We start from the raw sequence: 12,066 nt of genomic DNA on the forward strand, positions 1-12,066 counted from the left end.
AATGAACTTCCCACAATTAATTTTGATAGAATATTAGCAAAAATAGATCATTCTTTTGCAACCATGGAGAGGCAAATACTTGTCTATTTATGGAAGAATTACATTGATTAACTCTTTGGTCCCAGTTTACTAATTGCCTACTCCAGATGATTTGTTTTTCAAATCATATGAGCAAAAAATATTTCATTTTATTTGGAATTCTAAGCCAGACAAAATTAAACGTGCCTATTTATATAATGAATATGAGTTTGGTAGGCTAAAATGATTAAATATTAAAGCATTAAACCTCACTAAAAGCTTCACTCAAACCCCAAATGGTTCTCCAGTATATTATTAAGAAAAGCTAATCCTTTGTTCAAAAATAGCTTTTTTGCCTTCATACAGATTACAACTTCTCATTTCCGACTATTTGAAAATTAAATTTAGTTGACACTATCACCCTTTCTTAAACAAGCCATACAAACCTGGTTACAATTTCAGTTTTATCCTCCAGAAAAGATCAAACAAATATTATAACAAATGTTATGGTTAAACTCAAATATATTGATAACCCAAAAACATTCTTAATGGAATTTTTTTACATTTTTATATTAATGTCACATATGCAGTTATCGAAAATAAGTGGGAATATCTGCTCAATCCAAACGTACAACCAACTGATTGCAGCACTACCACAAAAATGGAGGCAGAAACTGGAAAGTGGAGAAGGTAGGGAACTTGTTTGCCTGCCATATATTAAAGATACAAATTGGCTAAAAGGAACTGGCATAAATAGAAAAATATACTAGTTTCAGGACAAACATGCTGACAGCTGCACCATACAGGTTGCAAAATAAACAGCACATGGTTTAAGAACTGGTACAAAAAACTACACTAGACTCAACACTTAGTTTTTCCATTTAAATTATTAGATACATTTCTTGCCACCAACAGAATGCTATATATATTGGGCATACAACTATCTCAGTTCTGTAGATTTTATTGCGAAGAGACAGACTCAATAGATTGCTTATTCTGGTATTGCCCCTACATAGCTTGTTTCTGGTCACAGGTTCAGGAAAGATTAGAAAGATTCATAAATTTAGTTATGTTAACATCACAGCACAATAAAAAAAATATATGGCACATGGAAACCAAACAAGGGTGGTTTATGGTGATAGGTGGGATGGGCTGAGAGTGGCTGAGGACTATGGTGATAGGTGGGATGGGCTGAGAGTGGCTGAGGGTTGGGATTAAAGAGTTTGTTTGGTCATGTATCGTTGTTATATACATTTTTTATATATGTTTTTTATTTAACCAGGTAGGCCAGTTGAGAACAAGTTCTCATTTACAACTGCGACCTGGCCAAGATAAAGCAAACCAGTGCGACACAACAGAGTTACACATGGAATAAACAAACGTAAAACACAATAGAAAAATAAAGTCTATATGCATTGTGTGCAAATGGAGTGAGGAGGTAAGGCAATAAATAGGCCATAGTAGCAATGTAATTACAATTCAGCAAATGAACAATGGAGTGATAGATGTGCAGATGATGATGTGCAAAAGAGCAAAAACGTAAATAAAAACAATATGGGGATGAGGTAGGTAGATTGGATGGGCTATTTACAGATTAGCTGTGTACAGCTGCAGCGATCGGTTAGCTGCTCAGATAGCTAATGTTTAAAGTTAGTGCGGGAGATATAAGTCTCCAACTTCAGCGATTTTTGCAATTCGTTCCAGTCATTGGCAGCAGAAAATTGAAAGGAAAGGCGGCCAAACGAGGTGTTGGCTTTGGGGATGACGAGTGAGATATAGCTAATGGAGCGCTTGCTACGGGTGGGTGTTGTTATCGTGACCAGTGAGCTGAGATAAGGCGGAGCTTTACCTAGCAAAGACTTATAGATGACCTGGAGCCAGTGGGTCTGGCAACAAATATGTAGCGAGGGCCAGCCGACGAGAGCATACAGGTAGCAGTGGTGGGTGGTATATGGGGCTTTGGTGACAAAACGGATGACACTGTGATAGACTGCATCCAGTGTGCTGAGTAGAGAGTTGAAGGCTATATTGTAAATGACATCGCCGAAGTCAAGGATCGGTAGGATAGTCAGTTTGGCAGCGTGAATGAAGGAGGCTTTGTTGCGAAATTGGAAGCCGATTCTAGATTTAATTTTGTATTGGAGATATTAAATGAGTCTGGAAGGAGGGTTTACAGTCTAGCCAGACACCCAGGTATTTGTAGTTGTCCACATATTCTAAGTTAAAACCGTCCAGAGTAGTGATGCTTGTCGGGCGGGTGGGTGCGGGCAGAGATCGGTTTAAAAGCATCAATTTAGTTTTACTAGCGTTTAAGAGCAGTTGGAGGCCACGGAAGGAGTGTTGTATGGCATTGAAGCTTGTTTGGAGGTTTGTTAACACAGTGCCCAAAGAAGGGCCAGAAGTATACAGAATGGTGTTGTCTGCGTAGAGGTGGATAGGGAATCACCCGCAGCAAGAGCGACATCGTTGATATATACAGATATATACAGAGAAAGGAGTCAGCCCAAGAATTTAACCCTGTGGTACCCCCATAGAGACTGCCAGAGGTCCGGACAACAGGCCCTCCGATTTGACACACAACTCTGTCTGAGAAGTAGTTGGTGAACCAGGCAAGGCAGTCATTTGAGAAACCAAGGCTGTTGAGGCTGTCGATGAAGACGGCTGCACAGTACTGTCTTTTATCGATGGCGGTTATGATATCGTTTAGTACCTTGAGCTTGGCTGAGGTGCACCCGTGACCAGCTCGGAAACCGGATTGCACAGCGGAGAAGGTACGGTGGGATTCGAAATGGTCAGCGATCTGTTTATTAACCTCTCTGGGATATGTGGGACGCTAGCATCCAACCTGGCCAAAAGCCAGGGAAAATGCAGAGCGCCAAATTCAAATAAATTACTATAAAAATCTAACTTTCATTAAATCACACATGCAAGATAGGAAATTAAAGCTACACTTGTGAATCCAGCCAACATGTCAGATTTCAAAAAGGCTTTTCGGCAAAAGCAAACGATGCAATTATCTGAGTATAGCACCTCCGTAAACAAAGAGATAAACCATATTTCAACCCTGCAGGCGCGACACAATACGCAGAAATAAAATTATAATTCATGCCTTACCTTTGACAAGCTTCTTTTGTTGGCACTCCAATCACAAATGGTCCTTTTGTTCGATATGTATCCAAAATGTCAATTTCTTTGGTGCGTTTGATCCAGAAAAACACCGGTTCCAACTTGCGCAACGTGACTACAAAATATCTTAAAAGTTACCTGTAAACTTTGCCAAAACATTTCAAACTACTTTTTTACCTAAATAATCGATCAAATTGAAGACGGGATGATCTGTGTTCAATACAGGAGGAAAACAAACTGTAGCTAGCTTTCTGGTTGCACGCCTCTATCTAACAGTACACTTCAAGTGACCCTCGTTCAAGATGGCCGTACTTTTTCATTACACAAAGGAATAACCTCAACCAATTTCTAAAGACTGTTGATATCCAGTGGAAGTGATAGGAACCGCAAGAAGGTCCCTGGAAATCTGATTCCCAATGAAAATTATTGAAAAGAGAGTGACCTCAAAAAAACAAACATTTGAATGATTTGTCCTTGGGGTTTCGCCTGCTAAATAAGTTCTGTTATATTCACAGACATGATTCAAACAGAAACATCCGAGTGTTTTCTACCCAAATCTACTAATAATGTGCATATCTTATCTCTGGGAATGAGTAGCAGGCAGTTGAATTTGGGCATGCATTTCATCCGGATGCGAAAATACTGCCCCGTCACCAAGAAGTTAACCTGGCTTTCGAAGACTTTAGAAAGGCAGGGCAGGATGGATATAGGTCTGTAACAGTTTGGGTCTAGAGTGTCACCCCCTTTGAAGAGGGGGATGACCGCGGAAACTTCAGGGATCTCGGACGATACGAAAGAGAGGTTGAACAGACTGGCAGTAGGGGTTGCAACAATGAATTTTAGAAAGAGAGGGTCCAGATTGTCTATCCCTGCTGATTTGTACGGGTTCAGATTTTGCAGCTCTTTCAGAACATCTGCTATCTGGATTTGTGTGAAGTAGAAGCTGGGGAGGCTTGGCAAGTAGCTGCGGGAGTTGCAGAGCTGTTGGCTGGGATTGGGGGTACCATGTATGTAAAATGTATATGTAAAAGGTAAAAGGTCAAATGTATGTAGCAAAAAAAGCTGTAAAAAAAGCTTTCATTCCTCTTGTCACAACACAACTGATTGGCTCAATGCATTAAGAAGGAAACAAATTCCACAAATTCATGTTTAAGGAGGCACACCTGGTAATTGAAATGCATTCCAGGTGACTACTTCAGGAAGCTGCTTGAGAGAATGCCAAGAGTGTGCAAAGCTGTCATCAAGGCAAAGGGTGGCAGTTTGAAGAATCTCAAATATAAAATATGTAATATATTTCTAATACTTTTTTGGTTAGTACATGATTCCATATGTTATTTCATAGTTTTGGTGTCTTCACTATTATACTACAATGTAGAAAATAGTCAAATAAAGAAAACCCCTTGAATGAGTAGGTGTTCTAAAACCTTTGACCGGTAGTTTAGATCAACACGCCCAGCAGAGATGAACTGTAACAAGATATAACAATCTGTGTTACTTGCAGTCCCTTTGACATTTACTGGTTTTAACATTTGTGGGGTTTGATTATTTAGTCTTATAGGTGTATTGAATGATAATCTAGGACAGCGCCCGGAGAACCATACTTCCTGTACCTCTTAACTCGATTGTTTTACAAAGATTTGCATATGGTGCTCCAACTCCCTCATTGTCCACCAGTATTTCAATTTGCATATATGACTAGAGAAATGTTGTCCCCTGGTAATTCCATCGTCTGACTACAGTACGTCCCCCTTGAATAGCAAAGGATTGCAGAGTGACAATGGCATTTGCATTACTATAACACTATCATGTAGCAGAATAATGTAGCTGTGGTTGTTGATGCAATTGAAAGTCATGCTGCCCGTCCGTCAAAATGACAGCTCTGACCACTATCCCGCCCTCAGTAGTCAAAAACTCCTCCGCGTACCACTGTAAAACCAATCAGGTCTGCGACCCTCAGATAGAGACAACACATGTACGTGCCTAGAACTGCAAATAAAGCCCCTTTTCAATCCAATATCTAGCCACGGTCCCAAGTCCAGTCTGCTATCTCTACATGTAGACAATGAGATGTGTGGATTGCTGTGGTGTGCATCGGTCTCGCCGTAACCTTCCTGTGTGTCTGACGGAGCAAGAGATTAATTGAAAAGAAACAAATGATGTGTTAAGCTCGCTATTAATACTGGCATCAACATCATGATTAATTGGATAATCTATTGTGACTAAATCAAGTTTAACATGACCTGTTGCATAATTTAACGCCTTTTGAACAATGCTTTTTGGCATTGTAGTGAGCTTTGACGACTCAGAGGAAAATAAAGGCCGCTATGCTACATGGGCACGGAAGGCTGTTTTGTATTTAATTAGCCACAACACACACACTCTTTCTCATTCAATATGTATCCTATTTGTATTTACACACAACGGCCTATTAATCATGTATATTATGCACATACACGTGTATGCATAGACAGAAATACTGTATATTCACCTGATGCACACAATGCAATACTTCTGTCTTGGTTTATTCAATAGTACAATCTCAGGAAATGTATAGAAAAACACTAACCCAGCTACATGCATGCATGTTTTTAGAAATCAGAGACCATTTGCTCCTTCCTACACGTTGACAAAAGGTGACATCAGACATACCAACAAAGACTTTATTTTTGTCAAACCACATTTGCTTCTTTGTTTGACAGAGCTCGGTGACCTACAAAGATGAATGAAGGCTTACAACTGCTTTTAATAAACACACGCGACTACTGCACCGTTGAGTAATGAAACTATGATTTACGTGAGATTGTGGGCTGGCAGGACGAATCAGCTGATAACAAACGCAGACGGCTTTGTTTTGCTTGTCGTCTTCCTTAAACCAATAAATGTATCTAACAACTGTAGGTGACCCGTTGGGTCACTAGTCGACGGCAGCATTGTAATGTTATGTGGTCATCCCAACACAACATGGGTTAATAAATATTTGTTTGCCGTAAGTGTCATCTGAGCTCATACCTCTATTTGCATAAAAGCATCCCAGAAACATGTCCATGACTTCCATTGGATTGTCAGGTATTCGTAAATGGCTATAAGGGATTCAGGTGCAGGAGAGCAGATATTGGGTAGCCAACGGAGCCTTTTATTTAGGCGAGCCAAAAGCACACGGCAAAGTGAACACGAAATAACAATACGGGTTGACATAACCCAGCGCAACAGACTAACTTGTGCATAACATGAAACAGAATCAACAATACCACACAAAGACATGGGGGAAACAGAGGGTTAAATACACAACACATAATGAGGGGAATGGGAACCAGGTGTGTGGGAAAAACAAGACAAGACAAATGGAAAATGAAAAATGAATCGGGGATGGCTAGAAGACCGGCGACGTCGACCGCAGAGGACCGCCCGAACAAGGAGAGGCATCGACTTCTGTAGAAGTCGTGACATGGATGTCAAACCTGTCAGCACATTAGCCAATGACACATGGTGATTCTGGTATGGGATGAACAGAATGCAGGACCACAGCCATGATACCAATCCTTGGGATAAGGTTGTCAAATGAAATGTTATTGGTCACATACACGTGTTTAGCAGATGTTATTGCAGGTGTAGCGAAATGCTTGTGTTTCTAGCTCCAACAGTGCAGTAATATCTAACAGGTAATATCTAGCAATTTCACAACAATATGCACAATACACACCAATCTAAAGTAAAGGAATGGAATTATGAATATATGAATGATATTGTTGTTGGTGTTGTTGGTTTACTTGTATGGAAACCAATATCCATCCAAGCTTCTCATGGCAATCCCAGGATAGTTCTCTTGAGCTGACTCCAAAGTTTACTTTTCAGGTCTGCTGTTTCGAGATCAGCTTATCAGTATAGACAGGAGGAAGAAAAGCTCTGAGCCAAATAATAGAACCAGCTAAATAAATCCATATAGCAGTGTTGACACAGTGTAGGCCACTCAAATAAAGAGCAGTAGCACAGGGAGACAGTCTATAGCACACTTACCCTTTACATACTGTGTAAGGAACATACTAGATCAAAACCCAGTCCTATATTACTGTATTCTAATAACCGTGATGCAGATAATAGGTACACCTACAGTACGTAATATCTGAATGGAACATTGGTGTTCTTGATTCCTCTACTATCAGCTGATATTACTCTCTTGGAAGCAATAGACCCAAATACAGTAGAACTGTAGAAAACACCATGTAGCATGCTCAGTTCTACCCAAGCCAAGATAAGTGTTCAGGAATTACTGAGACCTCTTCAGCCAAATATTTAACTGTGAGGAACTGCTGAGAGTGAACTCAAACCATATGCCATAATTCACAGGGCTTGAATTCATCTGCATTGTACTAAGTATATGTTGCCCATAATACACTATAGGGGGAAAATGTGTTGGAGTGCACTGAGTACAGTACAAAGTACATTTCACAGCATGGGATATATGAATGGAGATATAGATACAGGTGCTCTGAAACTTGCTTGGTTGTTTTCAAATGTTCTCTACTGTCTAGACAGCTTTGAAACCTGACTGAATCACACCGTGTGATCACACTTTCCACAGCCGATGTGAGTAAGACCTTCAAACAGGTCAACATTCACAAGGCCGCTGGGCCAGACGGATTACCAGGAAGTGTACTCCGAGCATGCGCTGACCAATGTGTCTTCACTGACATTTTCAACCTCTCCCTGTCTGAGTCTGTAATACCAACACGTTTCAAGCAGACCACCATAGTCCCTGTTCCCAAGAACACTAAGGTAACCTGCCTAAATGACTACTGACCTGCCAAGTCTAGGTCCAAGAGGCTTCTAAACAGCTTCTACCCCCAAGCCATAAGACTCCTAAACAGCTAATCAAATGGCTACACTGAAAATTTGCCCCCCCCCACCCTACGCTAATACTACTCTCTGTTATCATCTATGCATAGCCACTTTAATAACCCTACCTGCATGTACATAATTAACTACCTCGACACCGGTGCCCCCGCACGTTGACACATTACCACATTACCACCAGTACCACTGTATATAGCCCCGCAATTGTTATTTACTGCGGCTCTTTAATTATTTGTTTTTCTTATCTCTTACATTTTTGTTGTGTATTTTCTTAAAATTGTATTGTTGGTTAAGGGCTTGTAAGTAAGCATTTCACTGTAACAACACCTGTTGTATTCAGCGCATGTGACAAATAACATTTGATTTGATTGTTTCCCTTAAAACAAAAGTGAAAGACTGAAATCTGTGTGTATATCCAGGCTACTGTCTAGATAGTGGCTATTGATAACCTTCAACTGTCAAATCAAATGAAATGAACTTTCATTGTCACATGCTTCGTAAACAACATGTGTAGTCTAACAGTGAAATGCATTCTTGCAAGCCCTTTCAACAATGCAGAATACAATAATGATAATAATAATATATAAAAAAGAGCAAGATACAATAACATGTGTACATCTGTAGCCTATGTTTACTGTTCATTATGAAGAAAGCTTGTATTTATATAAGCAACATTTTCCTGCCTTAATCTCTTAGCTCCCCCTCAAGGTTACTGATATCAACCTGGATCTGATAAAAGCTGGATCTGGCTAAGGCAGAGATTAAGTGCTGCGGCGCAAGCCCACCTTTCCCCAACCCTTTCTGCACCTAGCCATTGACTCGAACCGTCCGACTCCCACCCTCTCCCTTCTCTAAATGCCACTTAAGCTATTACAGCTCTTTCAGCCGAGCACATCGTTGACCAGGGGGTCTGAGGACAGGGAGAGGGCGATGGGGAGGGACACTCTCAAAATGCCAGCGGGGCACTGTCCGCGTTGTCAATGTCAGCTATATTTTAACAGCCTTTGGTGCTTTCATTTGATGCTTTCAAGACCAACATCAATATATTGCTATACGTTTACTCATCCTAGTACGTCTTAAATCTTTATATTTGCAGTTTTGAAAAAACACATTAAGTTTGATTGTGATAAGTTTCAAATTAGATCCTAACAGACAAAAACAGGGTCCCAACATCTAATAATTTTCAATGTTGAGCACTAGTTATAAGCAATAGTAAGACATTAATAGTAACAGTCAGAGGGTAACTGGTAGTCCAACTCACGTGTTCCATCAGCTCCTTGATCATGCCGTTCCACTGGCCCTTGTCGTCCTGCGATCCGTACTTCCCATCAGGCACCAGGCGGATCTCGTAGGTGAAGCCCAGGATGCTGGCCAGCTCCTTGAGCAGGTCGATACAGAATCCCTCGAAACGGTCATTGCCCACCAGCGCCTTGTCAGACTTCTTAAGCATGACATATGGTTCCTCCTGCACAGACACAAAAAATCTAATGGAAACCAGCGTTGAGGTCAGCTTTTTCCATTTGTTCTTCAGCACACGCACTTAATTGAGGCAAAGTGATCTGAGCTGATAAGTCGTTGTTCCGTCTAACAGGGAATGACAGGGAGACTCCGGTCCAATGTCTGGTCAGCTACACTGTATGTTTAAATATGGACGAGTGCAATGGTTTTTCCACTTATACTTTTTCCACATTTTGTTACGTTACAGGCTTATACTAAAATGGATTAAATAAATACTTTTTCTCCTCAATCTACACACAAAACCCCATCATGGCAAAGCGAAAACAGTATTTTGTATTATTGAAAATGAATACCCTATTTACAAAAGTATTCAGACCCTATGCTATGAGACACGAAATTGAGTTCAGATACATCCTGTTTCCATTAATCATCCTTGATGTTTCTACAACTTGAATTGGAGTCCACCTGTGGTAAATTCAATTGATTGGACATTATTTGGAAAGGCACACACCTGTCTTTATAAGGTCTCACAGTTGACAGTGCATGTCAAAGCAAAAAGTAAGCCATGAGGTCGAAGGAATTGTCTGTATAGTTCCCGAGACAGGACTGTGTCGAGGCACAGATCTGGGAACGGACACCAAAAAATGTCTGCAGCATTGAAGGTCCCTACGAACACAGTGGCCTCCATCATTCTTAAATGGAAGAAGTCTGGATGCAGCAAGATTCCTAGTGCTGAGCAATCGGGGGAGAAGCGCCTTGGTCAGGGAGGTAACCAACAACCCAATGGTCACACTGAAGGAGCTCCAGAGTTCTGTGGAGATGGGAGAATCTTCCAGAAGGACAACCATCTTTGAAGCACTCCACTAATCAGGCCTTTGTGGTAGAGTGGCCAGACGGAAGCCACTCCTCAGTAAAAGGCACATGACAGCCCGCTTGAGTTTGCCAAAAGGCACCTAAAGACTCTCAGACCATGAGAAACAAGATTCTCTGGCCAAGATTGAACTCTTTGGCATGAATGCCAAGACAACACAGGAGTGGCTTCGGGACAAGTCTCTGAATGTCCTTGAGTGGGCCAGCCAGAGCCCGGACTTGAACCTGATCAAACATTTCTGGAGAGACCTGAAAATAGCTGTGCAGCGCTGCTACCATCCAACCTGAAAGAGCTTGAGAGAATCTGCAGAGAAGAATGGGAGAAACTCTCCAAATACAGGTGTGCCAAACTTGTAGCATCATACCATAGAAGACTCGAGGCTGTAGTCGCTGCCAAAGGTGATTCAACAAAGTACTGAATAAAGGATCTGAATACTTACGCAAATGTCACATTTCAGCTTTTCATTGCTAAAAAAAATTAATGTTGCTCTGTCATTATGAGGTATTGTGTTTAGATTGATGAGGGAAAAAAACATTAAATCAATTTTAGAATAAGGCTGTAATGTAACAAAATGTGGAAAAAGTCAAGGGTTCTAAATACTTCCCGAAAACACTGTGTGTCGACAGGAAAATCGAACTGATTTAAGTGACGGCTATGCTGTGCAATCAGAGAAATGTACAGCATGCAATAGGAAGTCTCGTTGATTTACAATAGATGGTGAATCTAGGCACTCTAAAATAGTCTCTGCAGCCAGCTAAACTTCCGTGGCCGTTCCCCCTCCCACATCCCTGTCCACTGCCCCTTGTAGACATTGTATAGTACAGTGCGATGCAGTTTATGGTCAGAGAGCTAGCGGTCTTTACTGCCCTGTAAAATTCTCCCTGGCTCATAATATCAGGTTGAATAAAAGCTTGATTAGGAACAGAATGCTTCAGTGAACTGAAACATGCCTGACATGTTGTCTCCATCGTCACTGGTCTCAGAGTAACCACGGTGATGCTTATTGCCTGCATGAACAATGGCTAAACTCTCAAAGAAAGGATGGCGGATGGCTCGATATTTCCCTTTATTTAGTGTCTCCCACTATCTGTCTGCAAAATAGGGCCCATACATATCCCACTGTGCATTTTTTAAAGACATGGTGGTCCACTTCCTCGTGGGCTATTTATGTATTGCTTCCGATAGCCAGACATTCCTCATGGGCTATTTATGTATTGCTTCCGATAGCCAGACATTCCTCATGGGCTATTTATGTATTGCTTCCGATAGCCAGACATTCCTCATGGGCTATTTATGTATTGCTTCCGATAGCCAGACATAGAATTCACGAAGTCTGTTCATAAGCAGAGTAATTGATTCCCCAGTGATGGTGACCTCTGCTTTTGTATTCTCATCGGCCACGTCTTCGTGTGACACAAAGCTGCTAGAAAAGCCGTTAAAGAGGAGGAAATAACCAGTCATAACACGGGTTTACCACTTGGTCGGGACAAAGGCGTGCTTCACAGGGTGGGGTCAGCTATGCTTATGGTGACAAAGGGTGTGATGTACACTCCCCTTTAAAAGTGTGGGGTCACTTAGAAATGTCTTTGTTTTTGAAAAAATGCACATATTTTGTCCATTAAAATAACATCAAATTGATCAGAAATACAGTGTAGACATTGTAACTCCCACTCCTCTTTCTATTCTGGTTTGAGCCAGTTTGTGCTGTTCTGTGAAGGGAGTAGGACACAGTGTTGTACGAG

General features: G+C 41.1%; 1 protein-coding gene across 1 annotated transcript in view; it reads right to left on the minus strand.

The window, feature by feature from the left end:
* Positions 1-12,066, minus strand: part of LOC124006072 (glutamate receptor ionotropic, kainate 3-like) — a 133,782-nt gene that overhangs the window by 33,560 nt on the left and 88,156 nt on the right. Inside the window, exon 10 of the mRNA XM_046315827.1 lies at positions 9,257-9,460. Within this exon, the coding sequence (XP_046171783.1) occupies positions 9,257-9,460 (204 nt within the window). The remainder of the gene's footprint in view (positions 1-9,256; positions 9,461-12,066) is intronic.

The sequence above is a fragment of the Oncorhynchus gorbuscha genome, linkage group LG19 (assembly GCF_021184085.1).
Source record: "Oncorhynchus gorbuscha isolate QuinsamMale2020 ecotype Even-year linkage group LG19, OgorEven_v1.0, whole genome shotgun sequence".
In the NCBI taxonomy this organism is placed as follows: Eukaryota; Metazoa; Chordata; class Actinopteri; order Salmoniformes; family Salmonidae; genus Oncorhynchus; species Oncorhynchus gorbuscha.